Source organism: Culicoides brevitarsis, chromosome 1 (genome assembly GCF_036172545.1).
Source record: "Culicoides brevitarsis isolate CSIRO-B50_1 chromosome 1, AGI_CSIRO_Cbre_v1, whole genome shotgun sequence".
Taxonomy (NCBI): domain Eukaryota; kingdom Metazoa; phylum Arthropoda; class Insecta; order Diptera; family Ceratopogonidae; genus Culicoides; species Culicoides brevitarsis.
In genome coordinates, this window is record NC_087085.1 from 36513037 (window position 1) to 36533220 (window position 20184).

A 20184-nucleotide genomic window follows, 5' to 3' on the forward strand; every position below is an offset into this window, starting at 1 on the left:
GTTTTAAAATTAGCAAGTCGCGGTGTTTTGTTTACATTTTTTGAATGGAAAGTGACTGGATGTCATGGAACGCAATGGAAGGCATTGGAATATGCACTGGACTGACGATTCAAAATAAAATGTCGTTAAATGTGAAAAAAAAATATATTTTTTAATAAAATGACGAAAAAATTTCTTAAAAAAAATATTCAGTAAAATTTAGATTAAAAAAAAATTAATTAAAATAATTAAAATTAAATAAAAATTTTAATTAAAAAAGCTTAAAAAAATTAAAAAATTTTAAAAAATAATTTAATTAAAAAAATTATTATATACGAGAAAAATTAAATTACAAATTCTTCAGATGTTAAAAAATTACAAGAAAAAAATTTAATATTTGATAAACGCAAGAAGAATTTTTTTTGAAGCCATATTACAAAAAAAAAATATTTTTTAAATAAGGCGAATAAATATAAAAATTGAATAAAAATTTAAAAAAATTTAAAAAAATAAAAATCTGTAAAAACGTTAAACGTTGAATTTATTTAAATTTTTTAAAAGCCATGACGTACTTTCAAAAAAATTTAATTTTAATTAAAACAAGAATTATTTTAAAAAATAATTTTTCATGATTTTTTAAAAAAAAAAATATGTCAAAAATATTTGTAATAAAATTTTTTCTTGAATTTTTTCGACAAAATTGGATATATTGAAAAAAATTTAAGATATTAATTAAATTATGAAATTAAATTTAATTAAATTAAAATTAAATAAATTAAAATTAAATTAAAATTAAATTTTTTAACATCTGAAAAATTTGTTATTTAATTTTTCTCGTATACCTATAATAATTTTTTTTTAATTAAAATTAAATTTTTTGAATGAAAATTTATTTAAAAAATTAAATTTTTTTTAAAAAAAGTTATTTAAATTAAAATAAATTAATTAATTAAAATTGATTAAAAAAATTATTAAAGAAAAAAAAATTATTTGAAAATAAAATAAGAATTTTCTCATAAAAATAAGAATTAAAACTCAACTTTTCATTAACGTTTTATTTTATTTATTTTTTATTCTCAACTACTTTTTAACTGTCTGCCACTTCATAATAAATCAATTTCCAAAAATTAAATTGGGTAAAAATATTCAGCAATTGTCGCTGATGGAATTTGTACAAAATTGAAATTGACTTTTGTGGCTTTTCCCTTTTTTTTACATTTTTTTTTTATTTACAACAATCTTAAACTTCTATGTCTTTGTCATCAGTTTCTCATAACATTCACGTAAAATATTTTTTTTTTATTTTTACATTAAAACATCAACAATATTTTTCTTCTTTGGTATTTTTGGACGATTATTTCATTAATTATTTTTTTTCTACAAAACTAAACATTTACTCTAATTTTCAATGTTTTACTTTTTTTTTAATTTCTAAAATTTCTAACAATTATTTTGACAACATTTTTATTTATTATTTTATAAATTTTTTTCCAGTCTTGGGTGGGAAAATCAAATATTATGTCGCTAACATTGATGCTCTATGGTTCAAAAATGTCAAATTCGGTTAAAAATGTCTAAAAGTTGTGAACTACAAGGTTGCTTTACAGCTATGTGGGCGATTGATTCGAATTTATTCCATTCTTCTGCAAACCTTTGAAGTCTGCGAACACAGCCAAGTCAGGAGTTAGTGAATTGCTGTCATGTTTTCTCTAAAAAAAAAAATTAAAAATTTAAAAATTAAATTAAAAAAAATTTTTTTTTGAAAAGAAAATTAATTAAAATTTACCTTCTCCTTCGAATATAAACTTCGTGCTTTGTCTCGCGTTGTGTATCGCCGAACGGGATTAAACGTGGCTTTCTGCTGGGACAACCTCATCGAGCTGAACTGGCTTCCCCTGCGACTTAATGGTCTCGGAGATGGGGTTGCGCTTGCTGTTCATTTAAAAAATTATTGAAAAAAAAAACAACATTTCATTAGTAAAAAATTTTAATTTATGAACAAATTTCTATACAAAAAATTAATTCAAGCGTAAGGAAATTATTCAAGGACTTCTAATTTTTTGATGATTTTTTTTAACATGTTAAGAAAATATTAAATACAAAAAAATAAAATAAAATAATTTATATTAAAAACAATTTTAAAGAAATAATAATTATTATTATTTTTTAAAAATTAAATTTTAAAAATTTATTTTTTTTTTAATTACGAATATTTTAAATATTTTCTTTTAATATATAAAAACTTTATTATTTTCAAAATATAAAGAAATATGATAAAAAAAAATTTTAAATAAAAAAATATTAATTTTATTTTTTTTTATATTTATTAATTAAATTTAAGAAATTACTATTTACATTTTTGTTAAAAATTTTAACTTAAAATTGGTAAAATAACAATAGAAAATATTTTACAGAATATTAAAAAAAATATAAATAAATAAAAAATCACACAAAATAAAAATTAATAAATTTAATTTATTTAAAAATAATTAAAAATTAATTAAATTAATTTTTGTTAAAAATGTATAAAAATAAAACATTTTCGCAGAAAAGGGAACAACGATGCAGGTAAATATTATTTATCAATTAATTTCAGCAAATTTTGATTTTGTATTTACATACACGAGGAATTTACAAATTTTTACATTTTTATTTTTTAGACAAAGGTCACTTCATGAAAAATGCACAAAAACTTTCTAGCAGGATTTAACAATTTTTTTCGAACTACTCTGTGTGGGTTAGAAGTAAAAATTTAATTTTTTTTAGTCAAATTCAAAAATAAAATAAAATAAATCAATTCAACTTAATTACATACGCCAAAAGAGTAGCATAAGTTAATCGTCTGGCACGACCCCAACCTAATTCAATTGTGTGCGAATTTACAGTACATCAAAAAATACGAAAAGAAAAAGTCGTGAAAGAAAAGAAGAAGAAGAATAAAGTAAATTTTATACAGAAACACAAAGGAAAAAAAGCTCAAATTAATTCTAAGAACTTGACTCTGCTAAAATAATTATATTTATTATTAAATCGTGTTGATAATGAGAGTTGTGAACAGCGCTACACGGAATAAAAAAGCCAAGAAAAACGTTTGAGATATCACACAATTAATTTAAAGAGTGAGAAAAGGAGCGAGAGTTTGCAAGTAAAAATAAATTTAATTTACTGTTTTCACTAATTGTCCATTATACGTTTTATTAAAAAGTGAAATAAATACGTTTAAACTACCTATCCTATGTATAAATTTCTATTAAAGTGCCTAACGTCGTAACTAATCTCTCTGTCTCTCTCGCCAGCAAGACACAGCAAAAGGATAAAATTAAATGGTACTTACGAGTGACGTTCATTGAATTATGTTTTGTTGCCTGCATGATGCCCATAACGACGGCCGCCAACGATCCATGCGACGACGTTTGACGCTGCAAAGCGCTCGGCGTTGGACTAATTGCCGACGGAATGCCCGATGGCGCCATGAAGTCGGGCGACGTGATCTGCGAAATGGACGAGCCTTTGTCGTACACGAAATATGTCTTCATCACACCTTTGCCCTTGACGGGAATCTCGCCACGAGACTGCAAATAATGTTAATGGATGCTAATTAAAATGGCACTTTGTCACTTTAGATGCGACACTCTTACCACACAAACGTATCCCTTGGCGGAGAGAAGTTGTGCCGTGTATTCGGGTACTTGGATTTTCCAAATTTCACCTGTCGAGTACATGCGAGATGCGATGTTGACGGTGTCACCCCAGATGTCGAAAACAGGCTTGGAAGCACCGATGACGCCCGAAACTAAGGGACCGCTGCTGATGCCCGTTTTTAAATGGAAGTTGTTGAAGGCGTCCTGAAAATACAGAAAAATTGTTAAAATTCTGAAAAATAAATTTTAAAAAAAATAATTCTAAGGAAATAATGATAAGAATTATTTAATTTTTTCCAATACATGAAAAAAATATTAGGAAAATATTTTAAAAACAAATTAAAAAATTTATGAAAATTAAATAAATATATTTGCAAAATAATAAAAATTAAATTAAAAATAATAAAATCAAAAATTTCATTTCAAAATAAATTTTTATATAACAAAAAAAAATAAATAAATAAAAAGTAAAAATAAACGAATAAAAAATAGTTTATCGTGAAACGAATTAAATAAAATTTGAAAGTGAGTAAAAAAATAATGGAAAATTTTGTCAAATCTTGCTCCAAATGGATAAAAATGTGTCAGAGGGCTCTAATTTATCATTTTTAATCATTTTATTACTCAAAACTGCCAAAAAATTGAAACTGAAAAAAAATTTTTTCTTTGACATAGTTTTGTTTTGAAAACTAAATCAAGGAAAAAAACTGTGTCAAAAACTATGTCAAAAACTGTGTCAAAGCAATTTTTGTCAAATCTTGCTCCAAATGGATAAAAATTTGTTAGAGGGTTCTAATTTATCATTTTTAATCATTTTGTAACTCAAAACTGCCAAAAAATTGAAACTGAAAAAATTTTTTCTTTGACATAGTTTTGTTTTGAAAACTAAATCAAGGAAAAAAACTGTGTCAAAAACTATGTCAAAAACTGTGTCAAAGCAATTTTTGTCAAATCTTGCTCCAAATGGATAAAAATTTGTCAGAGGGCTTTAATTTATCATTTTTAATCATTTTATAACTCAAAACTGCCAAAAAATTGAAACTGAAAAAAAATTTTTTCTTTGACATAGTTTTGTTTTGAAAACTAAATCAAGGAAAAAAACTGTGTCAAAAACTATGTCAAAAACTGTGTCAAAGCAATTTTTGTCAAATCTTTCTCCAAATGGATAAAAATTTGTCAGAGGGCTCTAATTTATCATTTTTAATCATTTTATAACTCAAAACTGCCAAAAAATTGAAACTGAAAAAAAAAAAAAATAGTTTTGTTTTGAAAACTAAATCAAGGTTTTGAAAACTAAATCAAGGAAAAAAACTTTGTCAAAAACTATGTCAAAAACTGTGTGAAAGCAATTTTTGTCAAATCTTGCTCCAAATGGATAAAAATTTGTCAGAGGGCTTTAATTTATCATTTTTAATCATTTTGTAACTCAAAATGCCAAAAAATTGGAAAAAAAAAATTACTTAGATTTGTCAAAAACTGTGTCAAAGCAATTTTTGTCAAATCTTGCTCCAAATGGATAAAAATTTGTCAGAGGGCTCTAATTTATCATTTTTAATCATTTTATAACTCAAAACTGCCAAAAAATTGAAACTGAAAAAAATTTTTTTCTTTGACATAGTTTTGTTTTGAAAACTAAATCAAGGAAAAAAACTGTGTCAAAAACTATGTCAAAAACTGTGTCAAAGCAATTTTTGTCAAATCTTGCTCCAAATGGATAAAAATTTGTCAGAGGGCTTTAATTTATCATTTTTAATCATTTTATAACTCAAAACTGCCAAAAAATTGAAACTGAAAAAAAATTTTTTCTTTGACATAGTTTTGTTTTGAAAACTAAATCAAGGAAAAAAACTGTGTCAAAAACTATGTCAAAAACTGTGTCAAAGCAATTTTTGTCAAATCTTGCTCCAAATGGATAAAAATTTGTCAGAGGGCTCTAATTTATCATTTTTAATCATTTTATAACTCAAAACTGCCAAAAAATTGAAACTGAAAAAAAATTTTTTTCTTTGACATAGTTTTGTTTTGAAAACTAAATCAAGGAAAAAAACTGTGTCAAAAACTATGTCAAAAACTGTGTCAAAGCAATTTTTGTCAAATCTTGCTCCAAATGGATAAAAATTTGTCAGAGGGCTCTAATTTATCATTTTTAATCATTTTATAACTCAAAACTGCCAAAAAATTGAAACTGAAAAAAATTTTTTTCTTTGACATAGTTTTGTTTTGAAAACTAAATCAAGGAAAAAAACTGTGTCAAAAACTATGTCAAAAACTGTGTCAAAGCAATTTTTGTCAAATCTTGCTCCAAATGGATAAAAATTTGTCAGAGGGCTTTAATTTATCATTTTTAATCATTTTATAACTCAAAACTGCCAAAAAATTGAAACTGAAAAAAAATTTTTTCTTTGACATAGTTTTGTTTTGAAAACTAAATCAAGGAAAAAAACTGTGTCAAAAACTATGTCAAAAACTGTGTCAAAGCAATTTTTGTCAAATCTTGCTCCAAATGGATAAAAATTTGTCAGAGGGCTCTAATTTATCATTTTTAATCATTTTATAACTCAAAACTGCCAAAAAATTGAAACTGAAAAAAATTTTTTTCTTTGACATAGTTTTGTTTTGAAAACTAAATCAAGGCTTTAATTTATCATTTTTAAAAAAACTGTGTCAAAAACTATGTCAAAAACTGTGTCAAAGCTCAAAGCAATTTTTGTCAAAAAACTGTGATCATTTTTGTCAAATCTTGCTCCAAATGGATAAAAATTTGTCAGAGGGCAGAGGGCTAATTTATCATTTTTAATCATTTTATAACTCAAAACTGCCAAAAAATTAAAACTGAGAAAAAAATTTTTCTTTGACATAGTTTTGATTTCAATGTGTATGAAATTGCGAAAGGGTCATGAGGAGTACAAAAAATCGTAGATATATCGGAATGCGGTAGATAAGATAATTTTTAAAAAATTTTTAATTGCAAACTACAAAAAAAAATTAAAGACTCAGAAATAAAATAATAAAAAAAAATTGATAAAAAATATAGAAAATGTGGAAAAAATATGAGACATTCACGACAAAGTTTATTACTTACTCGATTCACTTCCCGCAACTTTTGCCTCATAGCAATTGCAAACTCAACCAAATCACAAACCGCATCCTCCTCCGTGTTATTCGGATCGGATTTCACATCGACACACAATCCCGAGGCTGCCATATAACACGACCCGATAGTTTTTATCTTCTCTACCGTCACAAATCTCGTATCCTCCAACAGCCCATCAAAATCACAGATAATTTCGTTCAACACCCGAATGCACGCCTTCCCATTCTCAATGTCCTCCGAATAGAAATCCTGAAAGTTGGGTATCGATGCAAACAGTACGCCGCACATGCGATGCGTGTTCGAGTACAAGTCGTCCTTCTTAACGATGCAATCCGCGTGCAAATATCGCTGCGCCACGTGATCCGGCAAAATATTCTTGATGAGCAAGTCGTTCAACTGTCGATTGTGCGAGGTATTTGTGAGTTCGCGTTCCGCCTTTTCCTTCCAAATAAAGTCCAAACGGGCCGTAACTTCAATTAAACGCGCGTGATACGTCACCATGATCAGAAAAATGCCCAAAAGAACCAACATTTGCGCCGAAAGTGGCATGCCGAGACATTTTACCTCGAAATCGTACGAAAACTGATTAAAATCTTCGGGAAAAACGAAGAGAATGAGAATGGCGTTGCAGCAAACCATCATGATTGCCATGAAAAACTTGACCAAGTAGTAGAGTTTGAGTGCCGCAGCGAGGGCGATAAGACAGAGCACCCAACTAAAGACCACATATTCCGGATGAACGCAATTTTGGTAGTCAATGGGTAATTTTGTGTCGTTTGTCACCCCCAAAAACAAATTAAATGAGGATAATCCGATTTCAGACGGTTTTGTGTGTTCGTCCTTTGTCACGATACCATCCTTCTCTTGGTCACTCGTTATTATCGCATTGATGGGACTTGCGTTACTTTTGTTTTGCATCGACGACGGAACAATAGATACATTTATATCGATGACGGGCATGCCACGTGTTTCTTCTTGCCCATTGAAATGGACTTTAATCGCGTTATCGACACTGCCATCCACGGAAATCGTCGTCGGATCCACAAAATTGCACATTATCAAGCCCATTGTACTCGCAGCTGACATCAGAAAAATCACGCTGCACACAAAAATTGTGCGAGAATTTCGATGATGAATCAACATTCGTGAATAATTGCGAAAGAAATTCGGCAAAACTGAAAAAAAAAACAATTTTTTTTAGATATTAACAGGGGAATTTGCTTCGTTTGAGTGACAACCGCTCGAAAAAAGTGTCAAACACTTACACTGATACTCCTCCGCCATCACGAGCACGAAGAAAAAGACGAGAATGAACGTCGTGGTGCCTAAGGAAATGCTGTGAATGGCACACCGCGGAATAATGACGGCTTGACACAATGCGATAAAGATCCACATGGCAAAAACGCAAAGCATGTTGGAGCGGAACATGTCTTCGCGCAGCTGGCAGAAACTTTTCTCTTGTGTGTCGTCTTTGAAACGTAAAGTCCATGCGTTCAAATATTGGTCTCGCATGTGTTTGTTGGAGTTTATTTGGATGTCTTGGTCGATGAGTTCGTCAACCTGCAAAAAAAAAAATTTTTTTTTTTAAGTTTTTTTTTTGTGGAAAAGTTTTAATGAGCAAAAAATTTGATTGAAGAGCACAAAAATAATTCAGAGTGCACTTTTGAATGAAAAAATATGAAAAGAGACATGAAATTAAAAGCTTTTAAGGAGTTTCGTGAAAATTGATAAAAATTTTCATGAACTTATTTTTTTATTTTTTTTAATTTAAAAATATTTTTCTTTTAAATTTTAAATTAATTATTTTTCAACTATTTATTTTTTTTTTGTTTTTAAATAATTTTTTTTTTCTTCAAATTTCTTTAAAAAAAATCATGTCAAATAAAATTTTTATTAATTTATAAATTTTAACTTTTTTTTTTAAATTTTATAAATTTTTCTTATTTTACTTCTTAAAATTTTTAAAATGATTTTTTTTTTCAAAATTTTTTTTTATATTTTTAATTTTGATTTGACTTTTATTTTCGAAATTATAAATATTTCATAAATTTTTGAATTTCCATAATTTTATTAGATTTTTTTTCAAAGATTTTATATTTTAAAAATAATTTATAAAGATTTCTAAAAAAAATTTTAAATTTTTCTATCAAGCAAAAAAAAAAAAAAAATAATACGAAACTTTTGAACTTCTGATATTTTGTACTTTTTCTTTTATTTTTTATTAAATTTTAAAAAAAATCAAAATTTAAATTTTTTTTTCTTTGGGTATATAAAATTTTAAGATATTTTTTAATTAAAGTTCTCCGTAAATTTAAAAAATAATGAAAAAATCCGGACAATTTTAAAAATTTCCTAATAAAAATTCATTATTTTATGAAATTACCAAAATTTTTATTTAAATTGCAGAAAAATATTTCTTATAAAAAACTTAAAGTTTTTATAAAGAAAAATTTAAAAAAATTCCAAAAGATAAACAAAGTTCAATTAAAAGTTGCACGAAAAAAAATAGTTTGAAACAAAAACAAACCTCTTCTTCTGGCGAAATATCAACCGTATTATCATCTCCATCACTCTCGGCTTTTTTATTCAACTGCAAATAAAAATAAAAGAAACGTGCTCATTTCGCAAAAACTTCATTAAAAATTACATCGTGCACTTACATTCGTGAAGGGTACTTCAGGCGTCCATTCACCAGTGAAATCCTCGTCTCTTTCATCGCGACTATTATCATGGATAATAGAGCGTGAAATTCTCTTAATTAATTGATGTCCATTGTGCGCGAATGACGACGACGAGTGCTGCTGTGGCTCGTGATGATTTGGCGTGGTTACCTTTGGATCGACATAACGTTGTGGCTTTTCCCTGTCAAATGTCAGCACTTGTTGTCGCACACTTTTGCGAGACCGCAACGGTTCCGTTCGCTTGATGAGATACGTTTTGATGCCGTTTTCCTTCAAATGACTATCGCGACTTCCGCCATCGCCATCCTCGACGTCGTACGTGTTGTTGAGGCATTCGAGTGTTGCTTCTGCGAAAAACAGGGAAAAAAAGAGAGAAAAAGTTGAAATGAAAAAAGTTTTTTCGTTTGTTGTAGTTCAATTAATACATACTCGAGATGTGAACTCGTCCAGGTATTCCGCCAGATTCCATGTGATTCGCGATGATGACATCGTTTGACCACACATCGAAGTGCCATTTTTTGTCTCCTAAAACGCCGCACATCACGCTGCCTGTATGGATGCCAATTCGCATATCCAAGTCGCGCTAAAACATTTAAAATATTTTTTTTTAAGTTTCTCATGATTTTTCTTTAAAATATTTTAAGATGATATTTTATGTTTTTTTTAACATAAAACTTTATGATTTTTTAACATTTTTTTTTTAAATTCTTACAATTTTATGTAAAATTAAATTTTTCAAGAGCTCAAAATCATTTGAATTCATAAAAATTTTAAATACTTTAAATTAATAACTAATTTAATTTAATTAATTTTTAATGAAAAACGTTTAGGATTAAAACGATTATTTATTCTATATCAAAGAAAATCTTTTTTAATCTAAATAAATTAATGAAAAATTAATTAAAGAGATCATTTTATTCAATACGAGTTATTATGTTACGAATTTATTAAATTAAATTAAAATTATGTTAGTGTTATTTAAATTAAAAAAAAATCAAAAAGTAATTTAAAAATCTCTTAAATTTTTTTCAACTCATTTTCTTTATTTATTTTTTTTTTTGTAAAAAAAATGTTTTATTAATTATTATTTTTTAAATTTAATTCAAGTTAGTTATCAAATTATTTTTTTTATAATCAAAAATTAAAATAAATTAAAAATTAATTAAAATATTATTATTTAAAAAAAAGTATAAAATTTTAAAAAATTAATATTTGGAAAGAAATTGAATTAAATTATTATTAAAAGAAAATTGTTCAAATGAAAATTTTATTTCGAAAATTAATTTTTTAAAATTTTATAAATAAAATTAATATTTATATTAATAAATTTCTAGTTTTGACAAAAAATCTAAAAAAAAATCATTAACATTTTACATAAAAAAATAAAAAAGTTAAAAAAAATACTTTTAAATTTATTTTAATGAATTTTTGTAAATTAAAATAAATAAAATTGTTATTTTATAACGAAAATTTTATTCGATGATAAAAAAAAATTGTCAGCAAACTCACCACTTTTGTCTTATCTCGCACATCTTTGATTGCCTGTATCATGTGCAAACCCGTTTCCACACTGCACACAGCATGATCCGGCCTCGGCTTGAATGTTTGCATGTCAAACATGGAAATACAGTAATAGCAATCTCCTAATAGCTTGATACGCAAGCAGTGATTGTCCTGCAGAGCAAACAAAAAAAAACACAAAATCATCATTACTCTGCAAAAAAACCCGAGTTACAGTTCAACGTACCTCGGCAATTTTGTCGAAACGACCAAAAAGGTCATTCAATATCTTAACTAATTGCTCGGCAGACGTCTTGCTGGCAAGCTCTGTGAATCCCTTGATGTCCGCAAACAAGATGCTTACGTTCTCCATGTGGTAAATGTACAACTTTTTGAATTGCGAGTCCACGGGATGCGTTTCGTCGGGATTTTTGTACATTTCTTTGCGTATGTCATTGTTCACGAACATTGGCAAAACTAAAAAAAAAGAAAAAAAACATGTTCAAGGATGAATAAAATGCACACGTGACTAGCACGAGAAAATCATTATCATGTCAAAGTATCGTTTTTAAGAGCAAACAGATGTTGCGTTATTACGTCTGAATGTGTCTTAAATTTTCTTGGAGTTCAGAGAAAATGTGAAATTAAGACGATACATGTTGAATTTTATTTTTTATCAGATATATTTTTCGCAAAAAATTGCAAAAATTTTTTTAATATATTTTTCTTTGTTAAAAAATTGAAAAAAAATTATTTAAATTAAATTAATTTAAAATAATCAATTAAATTAATATTAATTAAAATTAAATTTAAAAAATTTAAAGAATAAAAATTGTAAAATAATTTAGTATATTAAAAATTATTTTTAAATTAATTATTTTTTAATAATTTAAAAATTACTAATTTATAAAAATTTAAAAATAATTTTTTCTAATTAAAAAAAAAATTTAAAAATATTAATTAAATTTAATTTTAATTTTATATTTTTAAATATTTTTTTTTTAATTAATTTACTTTTTTTTAATTTGGGTTTTTTATTTGGAGAAACCTCTCTTTTTATTAACAATTTTCTAAAACAGACTCATATGCTTTATTTTACCCATACGTGCAAAAAAGCTAAACCACGCACGATTTTTCGGCAAAATAAATTATTAACATTGTGGTTCACAAATAAAACTGAATAGAAATCAGTCAGATGGCAAAGCAACAAAAAACACTTTTATTCCAGATGCGTTTTGCGAATATATGTAACAATACTGAAATTATGATTCATTCAACAAAGTCTTGATTTTTATTATTATTGTTATCATTTTGTTGAACGTGTGGAGAACGAAGCAAAAACTTTTTTTTTTCCTCGATTCAGCAACTTTTCCTTAATTACATTAAAAATTATTCTAATAGGAGAAAGAGGCGCTTTAATGCTTTCAATTGTTTTATTAAACAAACCAAGCTACAGAAAATATTGATAGAACTTTTCCACAAGTTTTTATTTTGTTTATGCAATAACAATTAAACTTGAGTTTTCCATGTTTTGCAAAGTTGTTACTTTGAATGGGGCAAAAAAAAAAATACCGAAGGAGTAGGTCAAACATGAGAGGATAACAACAAGTTGTTTTGGAAAACAATGATCTTTTGAAACTGGATTGTTTAAATATTTCTGAATTTTAACAAGGATTGTTAAAAACTTTTCCTAAGGTGAATTGTATTGTAAGTTTTGTTTTATTTCAATTAAAAAACTTTAAATTTATTATTTTTTTTTTGTTTAAATTTGTTAAATAAATAAATTAATTTTTTAACTCAATTTTTTATTTTTTTTTAAATATTAAATATAATTAAAATTAAATAAAAATTTGAATATTAGGTCAATATTTTATATTTTATTATAAATTTGATTTTTTAGTACGATTTCAATCTCAAATCTTAAATTTAGCCAAAAATGCTCAAACCGCAAAATCTTCATTGTTTTTCTTTATAACCTCAGTATTTTATCATAATTCCCAGAGACATAAGTGGTTGATAGAATAAAAATACTCTCTTGTTTACTGTTATTTTTTATTATTCTATAATAATAATAATAATGACTTGAACATGAACTCAATAGAATTTTTTTCTTTCGTTCAGTTTTTCTTTCAAAAGAACCAAGAAAAGGAATCATCGAAAATGCACCGCATTCAATGAGAAAATACATTTCACAGCAGTTAAATGGTTTGTAGAAAGTCGCAAAAATGTCATTATAATGATGTAGAAAACTACTTTAAATTGGCAATTGGTTAAGCCTTTATTTATTGTGAAAAGAAAAAGGGTATTATTCGGAAATGATAACAAGATGTTGTCAATGGTTTTTATAGTGCATTGAACAAATATTTTTCCTTCATAAGTTGTCTCATAAATTTCTATGAAAAAAAATGAAGAAAGGGCAAAAACTTGGTAACGAGTAAATTGTAATTTGCAGAGTTAAAACTTTTCATGTTTGTTGAGTTTATCAACCACAATATATTTTATACATTTATGTCCCTTTGACATGTATTTTTGCTTAAAAACCAAAATGCCAGACCACAAATACATTTTTAATGGTGTTCAGGTTCACCTTCACCTCACATCGATGATGAAAGGCAGAACATTTCCTTGTCTTTCGTATTCTTTGTGTGAATATGAAAAATATGCTAAATATACATCGAGCTTTATCTGTATGCATGGTACTTTGTGGTTTGCTGGATAAGCCATGCAAACAGAATCTTTGTGATGGAAATGATTACAGGTCAGCAGTATTTAGCTTAAAAAGTTATGGTAATTATTTATATGGACAAGGTAACATGCTTTTAGAATTTTAGGAAGGTGTGATTGACAAAAATGTTTTATGCTTTAACCATTATAAGGGCAATGTATACTATTCACATTAATTGCACTTTAACATAATTCAAAGTTGTTCTTTTAAATTATTCAACACTATCACAGTCTGTTTCATATTGCTTTGACATTTCATTAAAAATTCTTACACTTATTCGTCCTAACAACATTTTTATGTAAAACTTTTGAATTTTTAATAAATTTTCGAAATTTTTCAATATATTTAAAAAAATTACTTTATGAAATATAACTTAAAATTTGTCTAAATAATTGCTAAAAAATCCAAAAATCAATGGAAAAATATTATTATTCTATTAACTTCAAAATTGGTGATCCATTAATTATTACAATTTTTTGAATTTGTAACGGATTTTTTTTTCTATAAAAATTATACAATTACGGTATTCTCTTTTTAAACGCATTAAAGTCAATATCGTTAGAAAAGTCATTATAAAATCTGATGCAGCGAGGAATGGGGGCATTATCGAGGTATTTTCTTGTAGTTGTTAATTGTTGAAGCGGTCTCGGATTTCTAAAGTCATATTGATGGTTCCTTTCGACAAGTTTATTTTATTGCATGAAATTTCTTGTCTTGGTCTTAAATGTGCATTGTTTCTTAAATTGTATGGTTGTGTGTCGCCGACTTTTTAATATTCATGATATTAAATGTTACCTCAGCATTAATAAAAATTGGTCTAAGTAATGCTGCCAAATTATCTTTGTGTGAAAGGATTTAAAGCAGCTTGTAGATTTTTTCTAAATATTTCGTAAACTTTCTGAGCATTCATCATATTCTTTGGGCGTTACATCCTTTTGTTCTTTTTTCATAACAAAACCACGAATTGTATTCTTTCTGTAAAAGCATTGTACTCTTTTCTGTTAGAAATTATTCGTTTTCTCAATTGATTTCTTCTTTCATATTTCGTAATGTGTGGCACGTGTTCTTCTGTTTTTTTTTTCTTTCGTTCACGGTTTATATCTTTTCTTCCTGAATAATTAAATGATATCGTGCCTAAGATGAGATTGTTTCATCATTCGGTTAACAACCTCTTCTTTTTATTTATTTGACAGCTTACGGTAGATTGGCTGAAATTGACATAATTAATTATTATCTCTTCACGTGAAAAAAATTTCCTAATTGCATCGTCCTATTTTTTTGAATATATTTTAGATAAGTGCTTCTGTTTGAAAAAAAAAGTTTCAAATAGAATTTTATCAAACAAAATGTTTCACCGAAATTAATTTCAAAGCATTCGACACTATCGTCGATGATTAGCATCATCACAAACATCGAGCCTTATGTGTTAATCCAAACACCATGAGAAAAAAAACATTGTAGGAAATTTTTATACATTTTTAGTTTATGGTCATTCACGGTTGGTCGAACATGCTGCAAATTGCTCGTTATTTAAAATAGTGGAAAATGAAAAGAATGGCCAGCATGTTGAAACTGATAACAGATCTTTATCGTGCATGATATAAAATAAAATGAATATGCACTCGCGCTAATCAACAACTGAAATATAATTTATTAATAACATGTGTGGTGCTTTTGTATCATTTCTTGTGTATTTTTTTCATGACCCTGAACTTTGTATGAAATTGTGTGATAAAATATTCAAGTGTAAAGATAATTATGATTTAGTATGAATTTTTATATGTGAGGACTTGAAGGATACTTGTTTGACATGATAATGTTCAGTGATGGAACTTAGAAAAAAATTGAAGGATTTTATGAATTTTTAAATAATTATTTTTATTTTTTTTAATATTTATTAAAAACAACTTAAATTCCATGAAAAATCGGATTTTTTTCATATTTGACGTTTATTCTCAGTCAATTTGGAATAAAATCCATTCCAAGAAAAAAGTTTGTTAAAAAGCAGTATTTTTACCTTATTTCTGAGAAAATTTAATTTATTTTTCCAATCGATCAAATATTGGTAAAAATATATTTTTAAAGAGAAATGCTTAAAAAGTTATTATGAAAATAATTTTTCGTACGAAATCAACAAGTTTTTGTTTAAAAATGTCAAATTTCATCACTAAAAGACGCCCATTAGGTCAAAAATAACAACATCTCATACTTACTTGAATCCAGTAACTTTTGTGTCCTTTGATATTCCTTTTCCGATTCCTTTTTGTGCTCCATCGCTTTGTGCGTTTCAATGAATGCGAGCCGTTGTGCACGATCCGTCAAGTATTTCGTGTACATGCCCGAGAAATTAATTGCCGAGTAAAGGATAAAATTCGCTATAAATTGCTTCATCACACACCACGACTCCTGTGTAATTATAACAAACAAAGTACACGAAGGTAAATATGTGTCTGCATGAATGTCAAGGTCTGGGAACAGTCATTTAGTGTCTGTTTGTGTCACCAACACAACAATTGTTGATGAAAAGGTAAAAAGGTACTATATAAAGGAATTTTCCCGCAATTTATTGTAATTTTTTGTCTTTTGCATGGGAAATTAGTTTTTTTATATCTTGTCTTATTTTTTTCATTTAGGAAAATTTCATTACAATACTTACCACAGCCGGATCTAATAGTCTTGCTAAACTCGTAACGAACAGGTGACAAATTGAAGATGTTGATCCAGCTATTACGCACCATTTTAGGGGAAGGGGAAGCATTGCGTAAGGTACGAAGACGATAAAAAGCACGTACCACACGAGATATTCACGACTCGCGAATCCTAAGCCAGAACCAACGAAACCTGAAAAAAAAATTTAAAGGTAAGTTTTGGTTTTTTTTACATTTTGTTACTCCTCAATTATATTTTTTAGAAAAAAAATTAAAATGTTTAAAAGTTTCTTAACAAATTCTTTAAAAAAATTGATATAAAATTTTTTAAATGAAATTAACTTAAATTGTTAATTTCAACATTTGGTACTCCAAATTTTATTTTTATGAAAGAAAAAATATTTTTTTTTTTAGAAATTTCTTCACAATTTCGAACTCCTCAATTTCAGTTTTATGAGAGAAAAACTAATTTTTTAAAAAAATTCTTTACAATTCTAAACTCCTCAATTAATTTTAAAGAGAAAAACTGATTTTAAAAAAAAAATCAATTTCGTACTCCACAATTTAATTTTTTCAAAATTTTAGTTTTTTTTAAACAGTTTCGCACTCCTCAAATTTATTTTGAAAAAAAATGAGTAGTTTCTTATCAATTTTGTACTCCTCAACTGCATTAAAATATAAAATAATTAACCAATTGTAAAAAAAAAATTTTAAACAAATTTCTTTGTGATATTTAGTTAGAAATTCACATAAATTGCTAAATTTAACAATTTTGTACTCCTCAAATAAAAATAAGATAAGATTAAACAATTTTTAAAAAAATCCATAAATTCCTTTAAAATGCAATAATTTTTTTTTTCAAGAGTTATGCCAAAAAAGTTTTCTCAATTCAATACGTTTGATTACCGATGTGAAATGATTGTATAAAATTACATGATTGACAAAATATGCTCTGGTTACGACGAGATGAAACGACGAAAGCTTCAATTAATGTCGAATTACCTTGTAAATTCAGCAACAGCCATGTACACGTGCTGGCCCAATGTAGATAATTATTGGCAAAACATTTCCACAACCCCAACATGCAAATTCCCAAATTCGCAATAATACAACTGATAGTCCACGTAACGGAATCCGGCGAGATTGGCTGCAAAAACAAACATCAAAATTGCATCACTGCTTCGGGATATTACGAAAATATATTAAAAACTTACATCATCATTACTGCTGACTTGCCAGATATTTATGAAAGCTAATACGATTTTCAGGATTAAGTCGACCACATTTACGATAATTAGGGATTTTTGGCGTTGTCGATGCGTATACGTGAGATAGGACTTTTCGAGAGACGGTTGTCGGAATGAATTTGTCATGGAGGGACAGAGGATTCCGCGAACGACAGTGCCACGCTTGAAGGCGGCATACGTGTTGTTGCAGAGACGCGCTGGCGATTGCGGCGAGTCGGGCGGTTTTTTGTTGTTGCAATCGTTACCCACAGCAGCTATGCGATAAGAGAAAATTTCATTAACTAAATGGAAAAGACAGCGTCGCATGACCAAGTATGCGATGCAATCTGCACTAAAATCTTTTAAAAGCTTTTGTTTGCAAATTTAACCTGATGTGACGTTTATGCATTCATTTTTTATCGTAAGGTTGTGAGTTACTGCGACATGCAGCGCCATAACACATGTGAATTATGAGGTCTTTTAATCTGAAGTGCTCGTCATAAAATAAATTGAGACGGAACAGTCCATGGAATGAGGTTTGTATATTTTTTAAAAATTGAAATTCTTGTATAAGAATTTTAATTTTTTAATAAGTTATTCATAAAATACCGAAAATAGCCTAAATTCTCTTAAAACAAACTAAGCTAAGTGTGTTGATGGATATTTTTCGAACTCAAAGTGAAAAATTTTTTTCATAAACTTTTTTTCTTTAATTTTAAAATTATTTATTTTTTTTTCTTTAAATAACCTTTAAAAAAATAACATTTTCTTTAAAATTTTTTTTTTTATAATTTTAATTTTTTTTTTAAATTAATTTTAAAAATAAAATTTATTTTTTTTTATTTTTTTATTATTTAATTTTTTTTTTAAATTATCAAAATTTTATAAAATTCTTGTATAAGAATTTGAATTTTTTAATAAGTTATTCATAAAATACCGAAAACAGCCTAAAATCTCTTAAGAGAAACAATTTTTTTAGTTAAGTGTCTTGATGGATATTTTTTCGAACAATAAAATTTTTGATAATTAAAAAAAAATAAAATTTTAAATAAATTTAAATTTAATTTTAAAAAATATAAACTTATATTTTTTTTTAATTTTAAAATGTTTTTAGGAACAATAAATTATCAGAGTCTGAGACTATTTTTATAAAAATTCATCATCATTGAAAAAAAATTTACTGATAAATTTTTCCATAAATTTTTTTTAAATTTTAAGTTTTATTTTTATAAAAAAAAGTCTCGGACTCTCATGATTAATTGTTCCTAAAAATATTTTAAAATTTAAAAAAAAATTATAATTTTTATTTTTATAATTAAATTCAAAAAATTAAATTAAAATTTTTTTTTTTTAATTTTTTATATTTTTTTTTAAATTATCAAAATTTTAATTGTTCGTATTCTTAAAGCTGATAATTAAATTTTGTATGGAAAAAAATCTTGAATTTCATTTTCAACTGTTAAACGTTCAAATTGAATTTAAATTCAAAAGGAGATCAAATGAGCTCAACTCAATGAACTCTCGAACAACTACTTGAACAAAATATCTACTTTTTATAGGATATTTTTTTATTTTTTATCATTTAACGCAAAAAAAATATCCAACAACGACGCTTCGAATAAAAAAAGAATATAAGTGTGCCTATAATTTATTGCGCTGCACACATTGTTTGTTTTAACGTTTTGTCATCCCTTTACGTGACCACTAACGTTTGCTTTTAATTTTATAGTAATGATAAAAAAAAATATTGCTTAGAAAAATTCATTTTAAACTTTTCTCTCCACAAAAACACGAAAATTGTGAATAAACAAAACCGCGAAAGGGATAAATCAAACCGATTGAAAATGTGTGTGTTCAAAAAGTGTCTGATAAACACTCTTATCAATGATAAAAAAATAACACAAAAAAAATGTATTCGATACTTACATGGATTATTCGACGCAGCGGATTTTCCTCCGAAACTCGATACACTGTTTTTGTCTAAATTTAACGTTGGCACTCCGTCACCGCCATGCAGTCTTGGTGTTTTGGTCACATCTGAACAATCCTACAAATACAAAAGTAAAAAATTCAATTTTTGGTCTCATTGCAGACGAAACGGGTAATAAAATTTACTCACGTCATTTATTTCAAAACCACTATCAGACAAGTTATCCTTCTCACATGTGTGACCCTTGTTAACGATTCCGCCGCCTCCTCCATTCCCTCCTCCTCCTCCGTCATTGTCTTCGTCGGAATTTTTGTAACCCTTTCCTATCTCCAAATTCAATTTACGCACTGAGCTACTGCTTCGAGTGTTTTTTGCCTCATTGGGTGAGTTGTTGTCGATAACGAGGCGTTCCATTTGTGCGGGCACTGTGTTTGGCTCTCCTTTGTATCTGAAATTGAAAAAAAAGAGGATAAAATTAGTTCAGCTTGACTTATAGATAAGAAGTAAAATAGTAAGTATCCCCAAATTATTATTATCTTTTATTGCCTTTTACACCTTTTTTTTCATTTTCTTTCGATTTTTGTCACATTTTGAAGACAAAATTTGATTTTGGCAAAAGTTGATGTCTTTTAGTAAAAGTCACGTGGTTAAAAACTTCAAAATTTGCATTGGGATGAATTTTTTTTTATTCTACATGAGAGAAAATTTATAAAATGTTCATTGGGATAAAAACTTAAAAAAGTGTAATAGGCGAAAAATT

General features: G+C 26.8%; 1 protein-coding gene across 1 annotated transcript; it reads right to left on the reverse strand.

Moving 5' to 3' along the window:
- Window positions 1-1396: 1396 nt before the first annotated feature.
- Window positions 1397-19713, reverse strand: LOC134836737 (adenylyl cyclase 78C). The gene is made up of 17 exons (XM_063851941.1): window positions 19614-19713; window positions 19421-19541; window positions 17483-17769; window positions 17271-17415; window positions 16277-16461; window positions 15834-16026; window positions 11143-11372; window positions 10905-11069; window positions 9825-9978; window positions 9375-9742; window positions 9242-9304; window positions 7980-8274; window positions 6703-7889; window positions 3618-3824; window positions 3314-3551; window positions 1766-1911; window positions 1397-1688 (listed from the first exon to the last, which is right to left on the reverse strand). Exons 3-17 carry the CDS (start codon window positions 17639-17641, stop codon window positions 1587-1589), a joined length of 3837 nt encoding a protein of 1278 aa, XP_063708011.1. The 5' UTR covers window positions 17642-17769; window positions 19421-19541; window positions 19614-19713; the 3' UTR covers window positions 1397-1586.
- Between the last annotated feature and the right edge of the window lie 471 nt (window positions 19714-20184).

Excerpts from the sequence above, each read along its gene's own strand:
- LOC134836737 (XM_063851941.1), bottom strand. The coding sequence starts at position 17,641 with ATGACAAATTCATTCCGACAACCGTCTCTCGAAAAGTCCTATCTCACG. Across the intron at positions 11,070-11,142 it reads GTTTCGACAAAATTGCCGAG|GACAATCACTGCTTGCGTAT; the intron begins GTACGTTGAACT and ends TTTGCTCTGCAG. Across the intron at positions 3,552-3,617 it reads CCAAGGGATACGTTTGTGTG|TCTCGTGGCGAGATTCCCGT; the intron begins GTAAGAGTGTCG and ends CATTATTTGCAG.